Genomic DNA, 20,609 nt, shown 5'->3' with positions numbered 1-20,609 from the left:
GGCAGGGGGCGCGCGTTCGGCGGCGAGGAATGGGGCGGGGCAGGGCGACGGCGATGACGGGGGCGCACGGGCCGGGCGCGCGACGCGCGTCGGGGCAGGGCGGCGATCGGCGACGGCGTCGGGCGAGGGCACGGGCGACGGCGAGCGGGCGGCTAGGGGAGGCGACGACGACGTCGGGGCAGGGGCCGGCGTCGAGGAGCAGCGCAACAGCCTGGCGGCGTTGGAGAGAAGAATGGCGGGTGGGGGAAATTTCTTAAGTGTTTGGTTATATAGAAAAGGCTTTGGTCCCGGTTCGTGGCTTCAACCGGGACCAATGCCCCCCTTTAGTCCCGGTTGGTGCCACCAACCGGGACCAAAGGCCTCTTTTCAGCAGTCCAAAGGGCGGGAAGCGGCGGCCTTTGGTCCCGGTTGGTGGCACCAACCGGGACTAAAGGGGGGCATTGGTCACGGTTGGTGCCATGAACCGTGACCAATGCCCCCTTTAGTCCCGGTTGGTGCCACCAACCGGGACCAATGGCCTTGTGCTGCCCCGCGCCCAAAAGTTTAGTCCCACCTCGCCAGTTGAGAGGGCTCGGGAGTGGTTTATAAGTGCTGCTGCGCCCACCCTCCCGAGCTCCTCTCAACTACAGGCTTTCAGGCCTAATCTGTCACTGCAATGCCTGTGGGCCTACTGGGCCTGCTGCGGGCCTGAATCCTGGCCCATGGTAGGGTTTCTAGTCGTATTCAGGCCGTGGTGGCCCAGTAGGTGGCATTTTTTTGTTTTTTTGTTGCTTTATTTATTTTCTTTTGTTTTTTGCTTTATTTTTTAATTCTTTATGCTTTTAGTTTTAGAAAAATTATAAATTTTTTTATGCCATTAGTTTTCAAATTTGAAAACACTTTTTTAGTTTTTTTTTGTTTTCTTTGTTGCTTTATTTATTTTATTTTGTGATTAACTTTACTATAAAAATAGTTTTTTCCTGTTTTTTTGATTTGTTTTTTGCATTATTTATTTTCTTTTGTTTTTTGCTTTAATTTTTAATTCTGTTTGCTTTTAGGTTAGCAAAATTATAAACTTTCTATTAGTGCCATTAGTTTTAGAAAAATTATAAACTTCTGTTAGTGCCATTAGTTTTCAAATTTGAAAACACTTTTTTAGTTTTTTTTGTTTTCTTTGTTGCTTTATTTATTTTATTTTGTGATTAACTTTACTATAAAAATAGTTTTTCCCTGTTTTTTTGATTTGTTTTTTGCATTATTTATTTTCTTTTGTTTTTTGCTTTCATTTTTAATTCTGTTTGCGTTTAGGTTAGCAAAATTATAAACTTTCTGTTAGTGCCATTAGTTTTAGAAAAATTATAAACTTTCTGTTAGTGCCATTAGTTTTCAAATTTGAAAACACTCTTTTAGTTTTTTTTGCTTTCTTTGTTGCTTTATTTATTTTATTTTGTGATTAACTTTACTATAAAAATAGTTTTTTCCTGTTTTTTTGATTTGTTTTTTGCATTATTTATTTTCTTTTGTTTTTTGCTTTAATTTTTAATTCTGTTTGCTTTTATCTTAGCAAAATTATAAACTTTCTGTTAGTGCCATTAGTTTTAGAAAAATTATAAACTTTCTGTTAGTGCCATTAGTTTTCAAATTTGAAAACACTTTTTTAGTTTTTTTGTTTTCTTTGTTGCTTTATTTATTTTATTTTGTGATTAACTTTACTATAAAAATAGTTTTTTTCCTGTTTTTTTGATTTGTTTTTTGCATTATTTATTTTCTTTTGTTTTTTGCTTTAATTTTTAATTCTGTTTGCTTTTAGGTTAGCAAAATTATAAACTTTCTGTTAGTGCCATTAGTTTTAGAAAAATTATAAACTTTCTGTTAGTGCCATTAGTTTTCAAATTTGAAAACACTTTTTTAGTTTTTTTTTCTTTGTTGCTTTATTTATTTTATTTTGTGATTAACTTTACTCTATTAGGGCATCTATTTTCACTTTGAGAGGAGCTCAACAAGGCAGAGAGGGAAGGGCTTATAAACCGGTGTGAGCCCCCTTCGGTTGGTGAGGTGGGACTAAAATCGGCCCGCAACGAGGACCAACCCTTTAGTCCCGGTTTGTGGCACAAACCGGGACTAATGGTCATGGGCCAGGGGCGAGGAGCAAAATTATAAACTTTCTGTTAGTGCCATTAGTTTTAGAAAGTTGAAAGTTGAAAGTTGGCATGGGCCAGGGACTAATGGTCATGGTATTACGAGGGCCGAACCATAAGACATGAAAGCATTTCAAATGAACTCTGAAAAGGTTGAAAGTTGGGATGGTATCATAATTTCACCCACATAGCATGTGCATGTACAAAACGGACAATGGTAGCATGTTCGTGTGTTACAAAGTTGCGGGAGAAAGTCTTCACTTTTTCTTTGCTTGTGTCATTTGCTTATTGCGCTGTAACCATGGATAATCTTCATTGTTTATCAGGATGCTTGGGTCAGCCTTGACATTGAAGGTAGGAATTTCATGAAACTTTTCATAATCTTCAGACATGTCTATCTTGCCGTCCACTCCCAGGATGTCCCTTTTTCCTGAAAGAACTATGTGGCGCTTTGGCTCATCGTATGATGTATTCGCTTCCTTATCTTTTCTTTTTCTCGGTTTGATAGACATGTCCTTCACATAGATAACCTGTGCCACATCATTGGCTAGGACGGACGGTTCGTCAGTGTACCCAAGATTTTTCAGATCCACTGTTGTCATTCCGTACTGTGGGTCTACCTGTACCCCACCGCCTAATAGATTGACCCATTTGCACTTAAACAAAGGGACCTTAAAATCAAGTCCATAGTCAAGTTCCCATATGTCCACTATGTAACCATAATATGTATCCTTTCCGCTCTTGGTTGCTGCATCAAAGCGGACACCGCTGTTTTGGTTGGTGCTCTTTTGATCTTGGGCGATCGTGTAAAATGTATTCCCATTAATCTCGTATCCTTTGTAAGTCAATACAGTCAAAGATGGTCCCCTGGACAACAAGTACAACTCATCACAAACAGTGTTGTCACCTCTGAGACGTGTTTCCAACCAACTGCTGAAAGTCCTGATGTGTTCACATGTAATCCAGTCGTCGCACTGCTCCGGGTGTTTGGAGCGCATATTGTTCTTGTGTTCATCGACATACGGGGTCACCAAGGTAGAGTTCTGTAGAACTGTGTAGTGTGCTTGAGACCAAGAATATCCGTCCCTGCATATTATTGAGTCTCTTCCAAGAGTGCCTTTTCCAGTCAGTCTCCCCTCATACCGCGATTTAGGGAGACCTATCTTGTTAAGGCCAGGAATGAAGTCAACACAAAACCCGATAACATCCTCTGTTTGATGGCCCATGGAGATGCTTCCTTCTGGCCTAGCGCGATTACGGACATATTTCTTTAGGACTCCCATGAACCTCTCAAAGGGGAACATATTGTGTAGAAACACGGGCCCCAGGATGACAATCTCGTCGACTAGATGAACTAGGACGTGCGTCATGATATTGAAGAAGGATGGTGGGAACACCAGCTCGAAACTGACAAGACATTGCGCCACATCACTCCTTAGCCTTGGTACGATTTCTGGATCGATCACCTTCTGAGAGATTCCATTGAGGAATGCACATAGCTTCACAATGGCTAATCGGACGTTTTCCGGTAGAAGCCCCCTCAATGCAACCAGAAGCAGTTGCGTCATAATCACGTGGCAGTCATGAGACTTTAAGTTCTGAAACTTTTTCTCTGGCATATTTATTATTCCCTTTATATTCGACGAGAAGCCAGTCGTGACCTTCATACTGAGCAAGCATTCAAAGAAGATTTCTTTCTCTTATTTCATAAGAGCGTAGCTGGCAGGACCTTCATACTGCTTCGGAGGCATGCCGTCTTTTTCGTGCAAACATTGCAGGTCCTCCCGTGCCTCAGGTGTATCTTTTGTCTTCCCATACACGCCCAAGAAGCCTAGCAGGTTCACGCAAAGGTTCTTCGTCACGTGCATCACGTCGATTGAGGAGCGGACCTCTAGGTCTTTCCAGTAGGGTAGGTCCCAAAATATAGATTTCTTCTTCCACATGGGTGCGTGTCCCTCAGCGTCATTTGGAACATCTAGTCCACCGGGACCCTTTCCAAAGATTACGTAGTGTAAATCATTGACCATAGCAAGCACGTGATCACCGGTGCGCATGGCGGGCTTCTTCCGGTGATCTGCCTCGCCTTTGAAATGCTTGCCTTTCTTTCGACATTGATGGTTGGTCGGAAGAAATCGACAATGGCCCAGGTACACATTCTTCCTGCATTTGTCCAGGTATATACTTTCAGTATCATCTAAACAATGTGTGCATGCGTGGTATCGTTTGTTTGTCTGTCCTGAAAGGTTACTGAGAGCGGGCCAATCGTTGATGGTCACGAACAGCAACGCCTTAAGGTTAAATTCCTCCTGTCTGTGCTCATCCCACGTACGTACACCGTTTTCATTCCACAGCTGTAAAAGTTCTTCAACTAATGGCCTTAGGTACACATCAATTTTGTTGCCGGGTTGCTTAGGGCCTTGGATGAGAACTGGCATCATAATGAACTTCCGCTTCATGCACATCCAAGGAGGAAGGTTATACATACATAGAGTCACGGGCCAGGTGCTGTGATTGCTGCTCTGCTCCCCGAAAGGATTAATGCCATCCGCGCTTAAAGCAAATCATACATTCCTTGGGTCCTTTGCAAACTCATCCCAGTACTTTCTCTCAATTTTTCTCCACTGCGACCCGTCAGCGGGTGCTCTCAACTTCCCATCTTTCTTTCGGTTCTCACTGTGCCATCGCATCAACTTGGCATGATCTTCGTTTTTGAACAGACGTTTCAACCGTGGTATTATAGGAGCATACCACATCACCTTCGCAGGAACCCTCTTCCCGGGGGGCTCACCGTCAACATCACCAGGGTCATCTCGTCTAATCTTATACCGCAATGCACCGCATACTGGGCATGTGTTCAGATCCTTGTATGCACCGCGGTAGAGGATGCAGTCATTAGGGCATGCATGTATCTTCTCCACCTCCAATCCTAGAGGGCATACGACCTTCTTTGCTGTGTATGTACTGTCGGGCAATTCGTTACCCTTTGGAAGCTTCTTCTTCAATATTTTTAGTAACTTCTCAAATCCTTTGTCAGCCACAGCATTCTCTGCCTTCCACTGCAGCAATTCTAGTACGGTACTGAGCTTTGTGTTGCCATTTTCGTAATTGGGGTATAACCCTTTTTTGTGATCCTCTAACATGCGGTCGAACTTCAGCTTCTCCTTTTGACTAATGCATTGCGTCCTTGCATCGACAATGACCCGGCGGAGATCATCATCATCGGGCACATCGTCTGGTTCCTCTTGATCTTCAGCAGCTTCACCCGTTGCAGCATCATTGGGCACATCGTCTGGTTCCTCTTGATCTTCACCAGCTCCCCCCGTTGCAGCATCACCGTATTCAGGGGGCACATAGTTGTCATCGTAGTCTTCTTCTTCATCGTCTTCCATCATAACCCCTATTTCTCCGTGCCTCGTCCAAACATTATAGTGTGGCATGAAACCCTTGTAAAGCAGGTGGGAGTGAAGGATTTTCCGGTTAGAGTAAGACCTGTATTCCCACATTCAGTGCATGGACAACACATAAAACCATTCTGCTTGTTTGCCTCAGCCGCATCGAGAAACTCATGCACGCCCTTAATGTACTCGCGGGTGTGTCTGTCACCGTACATCCATTGCCGGTTCATCTGCGTGCATTATATATAATTAAGTGTCCAAATTAATAGAAGTTCATCATCACATTAAAACCAAAGTGCATACATAGTTCTCATCTAACAACATATAGCTCTCCAGAGCATCTAATTAATTAAACCATACATTGAAACTATGTAAAACATTTCAATGCGAAAACAAATGCGATCATAATCGCAACCAAGGTAACAATTGATCCAATGGCATAATGATACCAAGCCTCGGTATGAATGACATATTTTCTAATCTTTCTAATCTTCAAGCGCATTGCATCCATCTTGATGTTGTGATCATCGACGACATCCGCAACATGCAACTCCAATATCATCTTCTCCTCCTCAATTTTTTTTATTTTTTCCTTCAACAAATTGTTTTCTTCTTCAACTAAATTTAACCTCTCGACAATAGGGTCGGTTGGCATTTCCGATTCACATACATCCTAGATAAATAAAATCTATGTCACGTTGGTCGGCATAATTTTCATAAACAATAAATGAACCAATAGTTATAAAGATAATATACATACCACATCCGAATCATAGACAGGACGAGGGCCGACGGGGGCGGATACCAAAACCATCGCACTATATAAGATGCAATAATAAATGTAAGAAAATGATACAAGTATCTATCTAAACATACAAGTAAGAATATTTTTCCTTTCAGAAAGAAGATAAGAACAAGAGGCTCACCACGGTGGTGTCGGTGATGAGATCGGCGCGGGTGATCGATGACGGTGAAGACGGGGACGGGGCGTGACAGACCGCTAAATCTAGACAAATCTCGAGGAAAATGGAGTTTGGAGGTCGAGCTTCGAGAGGAGAAAGCTTAAGTAGTGTGGCTCGGGCATTCCATCGAACACCTCATGTGCATAGGAGGTGAGCTAGAGGACCACAAAGCCCTCTCCCCCTCGGTCAGAAAAAACAGAGCAGTGTGCTCTGCTCTTGCGCGAGGGGGTATATATAGGCACCTCATTGGTCCCGGTTGGTGACATGAGCCGGGACTAAAGGGGAGTCTTTGGTCCCGGTTCAAGCCACCAACCGGGACCAATGGTGGTGGGCCAGGAGCGAGGCCCATTGGTCCCGGTTCATCCCACCAACCGGGACCAAAAGGTCCAGATGAACCGGGACCAATGGCCCACGTGGCCCGGCCGGCCCCCTGGGCTCACGAACCGGGACCAATGCCCACATTGGTCCCGGTTCTAGACTGAACCGGGACTAATGGGTTGACCCGGCCTGAACCAAAGCCCTGTTTTCTACTAGTGGGTCGACTAATGCATGCCATATACAGACCATCCCTAGCCTAATTCTAAGAGGAGTCTTTGTTTTGTCCCCCAAGGTGGTGATGCACTCCGGATCAACGGTGGACGTCGAGTTGTGGGCTTGGGCCGCCCTATTGCTATTGGACCTATTTTGTCCTCCGTAGCTACACTCCAGGGGCATATAACCGTCAATTTGCAATGGAAAAAAACTTTAAAGGTACTATGGTTTGAAGTAATATAATTATTCATGGCAATGGTTTTATCTACAAAATGAACAAAAACAATAAAACCATGAGTGTGAAAAGGACAACAAACTCGTGAGGAACAAAACAAGTACTAAGAACATATACAAGGTACGAGTAAGTATCATAATTAAAATCATAGATAGGTGTTCACATGAAAATGACATCTCAAGATGGCGGAGGCATGTTCACCAAGGTGAAATTTGTTAAAATTGGTGTTGAATCGTTGTATAGTGCTACCATCATACTGGAATATGGGATCGCAAGTGTATGCCCTGCTGGCTGCTACTAGCTGTTTGTTAATACTAAATTTAATTTGGGGAAACACTACCTGGCGAACGTCAGCCGAGAGCGTTTTCCCAGCGAACGCTTTAAACTTGTCATGCCATACCAACTATAGTTGCCTTGACAACTTTGTAGGATTTGCTATGACCGGAGTTGAAAGTTGCCATGTAGCGAAAAAATGGCAACAAATTTGCCACGCTGTGCAGAGAATTTGTCACCCCTTAAATTATGATCCGATGATGGCTTTGAGGGCATTCGCTTGGAGCCCTAAAAATACGACGTTATTCCCTGGTATTGGGATCTTTAATTTATGCTTTATCTGACAAGTAAATACTCTGAATGGCATTAGTTTCACATTCAAAGACCCAAACAATGCACTGCAAGTCTGTAAATTTAATCTTTCTCACTGAAACCCAAAGAGTAGACGGATTTCATGTGAGACAGTGTTTACATCGAATCGCCCACGCCCAACAAATGCATGCTATGTATCTACACCAGTTAAACGACACTCTGATCACAGTACAGCTCACATTCCCTTTTCATATTCGCTCAGTATACGGGAGCTGATCCCTACGTCAGCAAGCTCAAGCTCGCCGCCGTCGTCCCTTTGGCAAAGAAGCGGTTGATCTTCTCGGTGGGGTGGAACGAGTCCCAGAAGAAGTACTTGTCAGCGTCGTCGCAGGTCAGCGGGGACTTGTCGTTGCACATGAACCCCATCTCCACCTTCCCCGTGGCGCAGCACCCCTCGGAGACGTTCTCCAGCCCGAGCTTCTCGGGGTGCTGGATGAGGTCGACCATGTCGTCGTAGACGTTGATGTAGGCGAGCCTGAACCCGCGGAGCTCCGCCCGGAGCCTGGCGATCATGGCCTTGACCTTGACGTTGTAGTCCCGGGCCACCTGGTTGTACTCCTCGTTGCAGCCGCCGCCGCCGAGCAGGTTGAGCGTGCGCTCCAGCGGCACGCAGCCGATGGCGGAGAGCCCCGCGAAGGTGACCCGGCGCGCGCCAAGGCGGTAGATGGCCGTGAGGAACTCCGCGGCGCGCGCCACCAGGAAGTCCTGGTACTCGGCCACCGTGAACTGCAGGAACCGCCCGGTCACCAGCAGGTAGTAGTTCTCCAGGAAGTCGTTGGTGCCCACGCTGACGACGTACACCGCGTTGGCCACGATGTGCCTGGCCCGGGCGCGCCCGGCGTGCTTCGCCAGCCGCTGCTTGTACTCCTTGAAGTACTGCACCTCCTTCCACATCGGTATCACTCCCTGCATGTGCCCGCGGAGAAGAGGGTCAGCAAATGTGTTGTTCTTTCTGAATGTTGTTTTCTAAACACAGGACTATGCCATGCTACCCTGAATTCTGAATATCGACAGTATTACTTTTGTATAGTGCAGTAGATTCAGAGATTGAATGCCTGTGAATATGTACATCCAAGATCAAACCCATACATCGGATTCGATTAGGACGGCAGTCCCTCTCTGGCTGCTGATACTACAGATATTCTGGCCCGGGAAAGACCGGTGCGGCTGGTTGGTGAGAGCAACGAACCAAACTACCACTGTTTGGCTCATAAATTCTACAGGAACTACAGTCGGTGGCGCCAAATTCAGACCGAAAACGGTGGACTTGACCGCTAATAAATGTGTCAATAGAACGAACCGCGTCGCTCTCAAGCATATGGACTGATGGGCATCGCCAGCTGAAGGAAACGGGAAGCAAAGAAAATGCTGTCTGATCATGGATATTCATGGTACAGAACCACTCTAGGGTGTGGACTCTGGATCTGGAAAAGAAGCTTCCTAGCTAGTAGCCTGAGCAGGACAGGGTACACTACATTGAAGAAGATAGGCTCGTAGGCCGATTATGCACCGCAGCTACAGGTCGAGTAATGAAAATGGGTTGCGTGCGACTGAATGAAGGCATGTGGTCGGCCATTCCCAGCACTGAATGCGAGCTAATTAACGCCTCTGCATGCAGATGCACTTGGCTGCTCGAAGAAGAGGGATGAGGTCCATGAAATTAGCCTTTTATTATTTATTTTCAAGATCAACAATGAGAATGCTTGTGTTGGAGGGAAAAACACAACCTATAGGGAATGCTTGGCAAAATGTACCAAAAGCCCTATGTAATGTAGTACACTGGGTAGTTGTTGCGCACGGTGCGTGATTAATTAGCTGTCCAGCCTGCTGGCCGGGCCGATCGGGCTAGCGTTCCAGCTAGACATAAGGGGAAGTGATGCTGAAAAGGAAGAGACGAGCGGCCGGCTTGCCGTACCGGAATTTTGGAGGACAGCCGTTGCGTGCGTCTTCCTCTGCAGAATTGCATAAACGGCATGGCGCGCGCGAATGGTAACAGTTGGTGGGCTCATCTAAAACTAGATTCCACCCCGCGCATCTGCTCTATTTATTGTGTTGCTCCGCACATCCATCTAACGTTCAAAACGGAGGGACATATGGTACATCAGTACATGCCTTGGCACCCACTAATCATGTTAATTGCTTCAGACGGACGGCTGGGATGATGTTTCGACCAGAAATTAGCAGCAGGACGCATGGCTCAACCGCCATGTTTATGGGGTTTTATGCTGCCTGCAGGTAGATTGGTACCCATGCATGATGGGCCTGCATGCTGTGTCTCACTGCTGTACGTACCCTCACTTGATGACCAAATGATTCAGTAACCATACGGTGATACGGAACAAGAGGCCTTCGGATACTAGGAACAACAGGAGTAGCATTTGCGTCGCCGGCCGATCTAGCGTACTACTCCTAGTTGCGTGCGTGTGAGTTTTACTGGCTAGCTTCCTCCTAGGTTACTCGTACGTGTTGCACTTGTACTCACTACGGACGCGCGTTGGCGCGTGCGGGTTCGTGGCTCGTACCAGGACGCTGGCGGTGGCGTTGTCGAGGCCGGAGCCGGCGGAGGCGAAGACGACGCCGGTGGCGAAGTCCTCGATGCCGTAGGCCGGGTCGAGGTACGCCGGCACGAGCGGCGGCAGGCCGAGCGCCTCGGAGACGAAGTCGGGCGGCAGCCGCCCGTTGCAGAACCGGCCCGTGGCGCCGCCCTGCAGGTCGCGCCCGTAGGGCGGGAAGTTGCTCTTCAGCACCGTGCCGATCACGTTGTTGTTGCCCGTGTCCACCGTCGAGTCCCCGAACACGATCACCGCCGGCACCACCGGCTTCTTCTTCCCCGCCGCCGCCGCCGCCGCCGCCGCGCCTACGACGACCGCCGCGGCCACGAGCAGCAGCAGCACTGTCGCCAACGACGACCTTGCCCGGTCAGGCGCCATCAACATGGCGTCGCGCGTGTACTGACTACTGATGTAGCACTAGGTGCGTGCAGCTGGCCGGCGATCGCGGCTTGCAATTGCAAGTGCGACTAGGCCCAGCGCTCGTTGCCAGCTCGCCACTAAATAGGCGGGAGAGCTGGGAACCCGACGAGGTGTCGTCAGGCCGTGGGGACAGAGGATGCGTCGCGGTTTCTCAGCTGACTGAGGAGGCTTTCATCAAAGTTACAACGGGAGGCGCATGACCTTGGTTTGTTGGGCAGGGAAACGCTAATGAGGCCAACTCCATCGCACGAATCTAAACGGACGTTCATTTTATCCGGATTTTATCTGTTTGGGATAACAATGAAGACGAAAACAGACATGTATGTCCGGGTTGAATTCGAGAAGCCCACCGCGCAAGAACGACCCAAAATGTCCGCTGCTCGCTCGTTCCTGCCTGCGCGCCGTGCTCGCCGCCGCCTCGTCGCGCCCGCCCACCGGCGCGCGCCCCAGCCTCGACGCGCCCGCCTGCCGCGCCGCAGCCTTGCCGCCGCGTCCGGTCCGCTCGCCCCGCCGCCACCTTGCCGCGCTCGCCTCGCCTGCGCCCGACCCGCTCGCCCCGCAGCCTCGCCCGCGCCCGCCCCGCGCGCCCCGTCCGCCGCCAACTTCTCGCCGCCGCCTGCCGCCGCCCCGTCCGCGCCCGCGCCGCCTCGCCCCGAGCACACCCGCGCGTGAGCCCGCCCGCCGCGCGCCCGTCCTGCGCCGCCCTGCCCGCTCCCTGCGCACGCCCGTGCGCCGCGCCGCGCCTGCTGGCCGCGCTGCGCCCGCCCACGCGCCCCGCCTGCTGGCTGCGCCTGCGCGCCGCGCCCCGCCTCGCCTGCTGGCCGCGCGCGCGCCCGCGCCGCCTCACCTCGTGCACGCCCGCGCCGCCTCACCTCGTGCACGCCCGCGCCGCGCCCCGCCCAGCCCGCTCGCCGCACGCCCGCACGCCCCGTGCCTGCCCCGCCCCGTCGCGCGCACGCCCCGCGCACGCCCCATGCCCGCCCCGCCCCGCCCCGCCGCGCGCACGCCCCGCTCAGCCCGCTCGCCGCGCGCCCTGCTCGCACCCTTCGCCACGCCCGGCCTCGTGCCCGCCCCGCCACGCCGCGCGCCATGGCCTCTAGCGCCGGTGTGCCTGCTGGTGATGCTCCGCGCCGCGCTCGCCCATGCCCCGCCGAGCTCCTGCCACCGCGCCCGCACAGAAGGACCTCGCGTCGCGCTCGCCCATGCCCCGCCGAGCTCCTGCCGCCTCGCTCGCGCCTGCGCCCCGCCCGCGCACGCTCGTCCCCGTGCCCCGTCGAGCTCACCGACGCCTGCAGCCGTCTCTGCACGCCGCGCCCGCCGCAGCATCCGGCCGAGCCGCCGCGAGCCTCGAGCCCCCGAGCGCCGGGCGACCCTGCCGGTGCCGCGCACCTCCCGGCTGCGAGCCTACGACGCCACGCTCACGCCAGGGCCCCGCCTGCTTGCCTGCGCACGGCCATGCCCGGCCGTCGAACTGCGTGTCAAGCGAGGACAGAGAAAAGGAGAGAGAAAGGGATGGGCGGGTAGGTGGGGCTCTTTTTGTTTCATTGACAGGCGGGCCCGGGGTCACATGCAAGCGGACGAGGCCGGACGAAGACGGACGAGGACGCAGCTCAAAGTGTCCGCTTCAGACGCAAATCGAGCTCAAGTTTGCTTCCAAGATGGGGCGAGACGGACCAAAAGCGGACATTTTTTACAGATGGGGTCGTGGGTTGGGTCGTCTCGTTTGTCCCTTTTATTCTAAACGGACGAGGGTGGACAAGATAGGATCGCGCGGTGGAGTTGGCCTGAGATCGTTGTCAGTTGGCCTTTTTCAAGAAAAGGAATAACGATCGTCGCACTGTCACGTTATTCAGTGTGTACTGTCCACTGCCCAACTGATCCATAATGCTGGGCCACATGAATTGATTGGCGTGTCCAACCCAAATTTGTTTTCATGGTTTGCACAAATAGCTCAATCTCTCACGACTAGACCTCAGAACTGGTATGCGTACACTTTGTTTCAGAAAACATAAATGGCAAGGGTCTGGGTAAGGTGTCCTTCTGCTAGACTGTCTGGGTTGATTCTCTATGTAGCTACAGAAATGGCTAGTCGCTCAGGCAGTGTTAGTAATATACTGAAAATGGATAAGCTGTCCCTGGACAGTTGGCATGTCTGGATTCCATTATGCTCACTGCCTTACCACTGTACGGGTATTTTTTTTGATAAATGATGGATTTTATTTAACTCAAAAAGAAGCATCAAGGGGATACAAACACAATAAATATATATTCGGCCTCTGTATAATTATAATGCACACAGACAACACGAGCTCACACATATAAAAACACGCTGGCAAATAGCAAAATCATGTAAAACCAAAACTATGCCTAAACGAGCAAAAGAAAGAAAAAACCTGAAGTTATCAAATCCATGATCGACAAACTACAACTTTGACCATATCCGCATCAATCATCTCATGACATCATAAAGACAACGAGGTTCTTCAACAGCAACGCCTTCAAGAAGGGGGCGGCCCTCAAGTGCCGATGTCATCAGATCCAACCACCAACGAGGTTCTTCACCTGCGACGCCTTCAAGAAGGGAGCGGCCCTCAAGTGCCGATGTCACCAGATCCAACCACCAATGGGCAGATTCTAGCTTTTCACCCTCAAGAACCAATTCGAACATATCCGAGCAATGCCTTTAACAAGGTAACGACGCAAAACATCGCCATTGCCAGTTATATCTAACCTGGGTCAAACCTAGGTTTTCACCCCGGTGCTCGTCGAAGTCAATCATGTGTTGTCGTCACCACTTTTTCACGATCCCAGCAGCTACATGCACTGGGCTAGCCGATTGCCGCCGCTGCACAACCATACCTTTGCGTCAAGCCGTCATCTGTAGATTGCATGACACTGTCGAAGACAACCATCGGATCTGAAGAAGGGAACCCTCACGAAGATCTTTCGGTGGCCCCGCAATCCGTAGCGAGTCGTCGCCGCAGTTCAGCGTGGTCATCTTGCCGCCACAGCCACCGAAGTTGGAGAAGCCAGACCCGGCAAATCATATCCTTCAACGGTCATGCCGATCCTGCTCGATAAACACCTCTTCAAATGGTCGCCATTGTTGCACTGCGCCGTAGCCCCTGCCAAGCATCCTTCAGCCCATCCGCAAGCAGCATGTCGCCCGAGCCATGGTGGATCGGGGATGGAAGCAGTGGAGCAGACGGCATATCATGCAGCACAACATGTGTGTTCTTCAGTCCTTGTGCAGAGTCCAAAAGCGATTGGAACAACGGATCCATCTAGATCACGCACAGGGACAAGGAGATGGCACCAATCACTAGGATCTGCTCGTTCAGGTTGACGGAGAGCGCCGCAACTGCCGCCGTCCGAAATCTGACGGTCGTCGCCAGCCGCCCACCACGACTATGCTACCATCAGCCGCCGCTCAGAGAAACCAGCCGCATCACGCTATGAGAACAAGGCCCCGCCATCGCCACCACCGCACAGGCTTCGCCCGGCCATGGCCTCCGGCGGCAGCGAGGGGAAGGAGCACGCGACGGAGCCGGAAGCGTTGAAGATTGGATCGCCGTCCGTGTCGCCACTGTACGGGTGTAGTTACCAGAAAGAAAGCATTCATAATATTCCCTCCGTCCGAAAATACTTATCGAAAAAATGGATAAGATAAATGTATCTATATATATTTTAGTTTTAAATACATCTATTTGTATCCATTTTCCCAACAAATATTCTAGACGGAGCGAGTATCTATCTAACAATACAAAAATCCATAGCTGATCTCTGCGGTATATTCTTTGGGGGGAAACGGCGCTGCTTTATTGATCATGGAGGTCCAAAGAAATTGTATCATGTGGATGCAACAGCCAGACATGTCCACCCGACGCCAGAGATAACAAAAAATTAGTTAAACTCTGCTTCAAAATTCCGACTTCTACTCTCATGAATAAAATTGCACACGTCAAACTCTTCTACTCTCTGCAGTATCTAACAATAACAATAAGGGCTACATTTACAGATACCCATGGCCCATTGGCCCACATATACGCACGGCATGATACATGCCACATGTTGCAGGAGCCAGGAGGCCAGATCACAACGACTTAGGGAGTGTTCGGAGCCCCTCCTCTTCCGACTCAGCTGTCGGAGCTGCAGGCTGAAATAGTCAAGCTGGAAAATATGCGCTCCATAGATCCGTGGAGCTGGCGGAAAGCCGAACAAGTCTTTAACAGTTAGCTATCGTTAAGTGCCTGTCTCCTTCGGGCTATGATGCAGGTAGAGCACTTTTTGCCTTTTTTTACTCGGGAGAACATTTTACTTTGTTATAGCAAATCCAGGTGAATCCTAGAAACTTCTCCCCTGTAGTTTTATACAGGGGCTTCACTTTCTTCCCTTTAAATTCTTCTAACTCTAAAGGAACCCCAATATGTTATTTCCAATACCCCACTATGTTATAAATACTTGCTCAAACTTAGAAATAGTTGACTTTAACTGAATTTATATGCCACCTATTTGAAAACAAGGTAGTAAACAGAAATATATAATATGTGTATCATAGAGAAAAGAAGAAGAGATAGAAGATGCCACCGGGGCCCAATGTATAGTGGGGAAGAAGCCTATGATTGTTGACGACCCGTCAGGAATTGTTCGCCGGTGGTGACTCAATCACCGTTGGTCCATGCACTAGCCAGTCCATCTCAAGGTCGAACTGACGGAGAAGGATGAGCAATATATTTCAGCACTCCACCTTACATCTAGACTCTTGCAGGCCTTAGACATGGAAACTATTTTTAATTAATAGTGCATTGGTATGGTCTTGATGAAATTTAACTTATATAGTGAGAAATAAAATAAAAAGAACAAATCCAACCGAGAGTAGTAATGATCATGTACTGTATGTGTTGCATGAATTAGGAATTGTCCACAATTTAATTTACATCATCTTATTTTTCAACCTGTCGTGCCGCCGTGTGTTCATCTGCCTCCTGCCGGTTAATATGACTGCAGGTGGGTGGGGGTGGGGGTTGGGGATCTTTGTGTCCAGTTCGGGCTTTGTAGGTGCTTCAACTTCTTTGTCACCGGTGGAGTTGGGGTAGTGGTAGCGATGGAAATAACTTTTCCATGATTTTCTACATGTCAATGCGCTTTCTTGGAGGGGCTTCGACAAGTTGGAGGATGGTGTCGGTTGCCGGTCATTATGTATGCCATTGTTAGCGTTCGCCCATGGCTGCGGTGTCCTATGGAGGGGGCAGCGTGCAACGTGCTTTTGCTCTCCGAATCAGCATTTGTTCAATGAAGCTTAACCAAATACAACTCCTTTGGGAACTTGTGAGGTTTGTGACTCCTCTGTCTAGCTGAAGTTAGGATTATTGCTTGGTCCTCGTCGGGGCTACCTTCTCTGGGATGGTGATCTTCGTTGCGTCATCGCCGCTGTCTTCTGGTCTATAATGACGACTTCTCTGATACTCCCTCCTTTCCGGTTTATAAGGCTTATCTCAAAATACTCCCTCCGTTTTTATTTACTCCGCATATTAGCTTTGGTCAAAGTCAAGCTTGGTAAACTTTGACAAAGTTTATAGACAAAAATATTAACATATACAATAACAAATCGATACCATTAGATTCCTTATTGAATGTACTTTCGCATCATATAGACTTGTTATGGTAAATATGTGTATTCTTTTCTATAATCTTGGTCAAACTTTATGAAGTTTGACTTTAGTCAACTCTAATATGCGGAGTAAATAAAAACAGAGGGAGTATTAGTTTTTCCATTTTATAAGGCTCAATTTTATTGTTTCCCATCATATGTTCAGATTCCAAGGTAAATTAAATCATTGCATGCAAGTATTAAGAGAAAATTGATCAATGCATGTAATTTATGCATGCATGCATTGCAATTAATGCATTGATAAACATATTTTTTTAAGAAAAACAAGAGCATTAATTGGATGCTTTTACAAACTATAAAAAGTATTCCACCACTCACCATCTATCTTGGTTGGTGAGATTTTTAAATTAAGCCTTATAAACCGAAAAAGAGGGAGTAGTTGCTTATATGATCTCCTGGGTTTCAACAAGGTTTTCTCGGGTGAGATAGAGGCATAAAGGCGGCTACAATCTCTACTCACGACACGCCACCAGAGAATGCAGAAGGCGGCAACAAGTATTGCATCGTAAATTCATGATAGTGGAAAGGAACAGCCGGTTACGAACTCTCCGACGACAACGACACCACAACCTCGAGGAGACGAGCCGCGATCGCAATCAGCACCGCATGTGCATGCATGCAAATGCATTCTGCATGATCGCATCTCTAGGTGACGACGGAGGCCGCTAGGCGTGGCCCGTGCCCCGGACGCCTCTCCGCGGTCGCTCTCCGGCCCGCGCGGCCGGCGACGGATGCCATAACTCTCCATGCACGCACCGCCCCGCCAGCTGCATGGGCCTTCAATTCTGGCAACGACGCGGAGCCGCACGGTTGCCCCCCGGAGCCCGCCAACGACCAGAAGAGCTAAGCCGACGAGGCTCGAACAAGCTTTACTAGCCGCGATCGACGTACGTATCTCGATCCGGCCACCCCATAACCGGGACCTCGCGCACGTATTTCCGGGGAGAATGAAAGGGTCCGGGACCTCGCCCATGCACGGCACACGGTTGGCGCTGCAGTACGGCCGGTCGACGACCGGCCGGCCGGGCATGAGAGGCAGAGACTGGTTGGTTCCGTATCGCAATCGCGGGCTTATTGTGCAGTTAGGATCGTGTCTCGTCTTGATCGGAGTCGTCGTAGTCGTGTGCGTGCCCACGGCCGGTTTGCGTGCTACGTTGCTTACGTACTGGCCCAAGGAAGCTAGTCGGGATTGGTGGCAACTTGCAACCCAGGATTGTACGTTTATTCTTCTTCTTCTTCTTTTTCTTCAGGGCCGTACCTGAGAATTTGGGGGCCCTGGGGAAAATCTGAGTCTAGGTCCTAGTCATTAAGAAGCCTAGTATTAAAATCTGAATCTTCTTTTGTGAAACGAAGTTTGGGTTAGGAAAAATGATCACCGTAACAGGTACAACACCCTGGTCAGGAGGCTGGAGAAACCAAACCAAACTTCAATGGCCAGGTTCATAAGATAGAAGCGAATTTAATGGTGAGCATTCCGTGTTGTATGATCTCCCTTCATGAGGAATTGCACTAGTTCAAACTACTACCGCTTCCATCTCCTTGATACCTACAGACCCCAATAGCTGGGAACATCAGTTTTTTTTTTTTTGAGGAATAGCTGGGACGGCAAAATTTCGTGTTTTGACCCTTTTTCGAAACCTATTCGAGATCTGACCCTAAATTGAAAAAAAATCAAGATCTGACCCTTTTGCTACCGCCAGAGTCCATGGCGGTAGGGTCTAACAGTCTACCGCCAAGAACTTTGACGGTAGGAAACATCCCTATCGCCAAATGGACTGGCGGTAGCCTGCACAACCCTACCGCCAAAGTGCTTGGCGGTAGGCACGAGCACGTACTGTGTTTAATACTTAGGCGGGTTTTGGCGGTAGGGCATGCAACCCTACTGTCAGGGTGCTTGGCGGTAGGCTGTTATACCCTACCGCCATGGTCCCTGGCGGTAGGGTCAGATCTCGATTTTTTTTTCAAACTAGGGTCAGATCTCGAATAGGTTTTAGAAAAAGGTCAAAACACGAAATTTAGCCGCTGAGAACCATGCTAAGCTTTTAAACTGCCATCCTCTGAATAAAAAATTCAATAAACTAAAACGTACACAAAAATTTATATAGTTTTGCTAAAGCACATCTAGATATGCCATAAGTATTGCACGTCTAATTCCTATGTCATTGATCTTACGTTGAGATTCGTGTGGATATTTTCTTTTGCTTTTTTCTTTTTCTCTTTATGCTTAATTCACTCACTTATGCAATAAGTAGGGCACATCTAGATGTGCCCTAGACATTCCCAAATTTATAAATGCCATGCTCTGAAAATGTGAAAATTGTCATGCTGCTTTACAAAACTGCCATCCTCTAGATAAAAAAAGTCTTATCTAAATAAGCCCACAATAAAGACTACCATGCCATTAAAAATGCCATCCTCCAAACATTAAAAATGACATCCTATAGTAAAAATGTCATTCTATTGATAAAAATGCCATGTGCTTCATAATAAAACTACCATGCCATTAAAAAACGCAATCCTCTCAATGATAAATTGTCATCCAGTTATTAGTAAAAATACACATTATTAATTATATAATGGAATGTACAAAAATAAACTTGAGGTGTGAAAATTATTAAAAAAAATGACAACCTGTTAATAAGAAAAATGCCATCCTTTTAATAATAAAAGTGATGTTGAACGAAGTATGTTGCTGTTGATATTTTGGAGAAACTGATATGTCCGTAATGAGATAGTCCATCATAAACCAGCCCCGCTAATGGAGGTCTCCATCAGATTTCTGCAGAATTATTTGGATGCTTTGATTGGCATCAAGCTGAATAAAGACATGGATCCGGCCAAAGGTAAAACTGTCATTTCGTATGACCGGTTGCATGTTTCTTCCAGACCGACAGTATCGGCCAGTGCTAGTCTAGTTTGGAGACCGCCTGATCAAGGATGGAGTAAACTGAATGCTGACGGTTCATACGTGTCGAGCGAATCCGCAGGCGCCGGAATGATACTACGCAATAACAGGGGAACAATCATATTTCCTGCCTGTAGGCCGTTATTCTCTTGCAGAGACGCATTAGAGGCGAAGCTGGGCGCATGTATGGAAGGCTTATCACTTGCGATTCAGCGGATTGATTCGCCGATCGTCGTCGAGATGGACTCGAGCTTGGTTGTGTCCATGATTTTATGCGACGAGGTGGATCGTTCAGTGTACGCTTCGTTGGTTAACAAGATTAGATTCTTAATGCACCTTAGACAAACTTTCATTACTCATGTCTCCCGTTCTCAGAATAAAGCTAGTGATAGTTTAGCGAGGTTTGCTAGAGATGAAGGTCGGACTATGACTTGGCTAGGGTCCGGTCCTGTGGAGACTTTGGAGATTGTCCATGATGATTGTAAAGACCTCGTGATTGAGTAATACAAGTTTGTTTCTCCCGCAAAAAAAGAACTGCCATGTACAAAAGCAAACTTGACTTGTGGGACATTAGGAAAAAAAATGTTTAAATTTGCCATGTGACATAGTTCAAAAAATTATACTTCCTCCGTTCCAAATTACTCGTCGAAGAAATGAATGTATCTAGAACTAAAATACATCTAGATACATTCATACCTGCGACAAGTAATTCAGAACGGAGGGAGTAATAAACTGCCCTGTTAATTCTTTTAGAAAAATTGCCATGTGCCTAAGCAGAAAGGAACATATCTTGCCATCTTGCAAAAAGAGAAGAAAAAAAAGGAGGGACCAGAATTCGAACTATGGCCTCCTGTCCCTGCGCCAGTGTGGTGTGCGGGTAGTGTTTTGACTAGTAAAGCATTCGCTTGGTTTTGTACTCGCAGCGAACAAGTTAATAAATCTGACGTGTCTCCTGTCCCCGCGCCAAGATTCCTGCAACGAATTCGACTAGAGAGAGCGTGTTCGCAAGTATTGCCCCCTGGCGAACGTTCGCAAGGACCGCTCGTTTATTCCACACCTTTGGAAAGAAGAACCCGGGTGACCACCCAGAAGAAATGGCAAGAAAAGGAGCCGTTTTGGGGTGTCTCCTCAAGGCTAGGCCCCGGCTAGCTCGATTTAGCTCCGCCATGCAAGCCG

At 48.3% G+C, this 20,609-nt stretch overlaps 1 protein-coding gene across 1 annotated transcript; it reads right to left on the bottom strand.

Moving 5' to 3' along the window:
• Nucleotides 1-7,907: 7,907 nt before the first annotated feature.
• LOC125525489 (GDSL esterase/lipase At4g26790-like) lies at nt 7,908-11,013 on the bottom strand. The gene is made up of 2 exons (XM_048690487.2): nt 10,408-11,013; nt 7,908-8,791 (listed from the first exon to the last, which is right to left on the bottom strand). Exons 1-2 carry the CDS (start codon nt 10,819-10,821, stop codon nt 8,105-8,107), a joined length of 1,101 nt encoding a protein of 366 aa, XP_048546444.2. The 5' UTR covers nt 10,822-11,013; the 3' UTR covers nt 7,908-8,104.
• Nucleotides 11,014-20,609: the final 9,596 nt, after the last annotated feature.

This window comes from Triticum urartu, chromosome 7A (genome assembly GCF_056163025.1).
Source record: "Triticum urartu cultivar PI428250 chromosome 7A, HENAU_Tu73, whole genome shotgun sequence".
NCBI lineage: Eukaryota > Viridiplantae > Streptophyta > Magnoliopsida > Poales > Poaceae > Triticum > Triticum urartu.
Note: the sequence above shows the minus strand (reverse complement) of the source record. Positions and strands in the feature narration are given on the sequence as shown.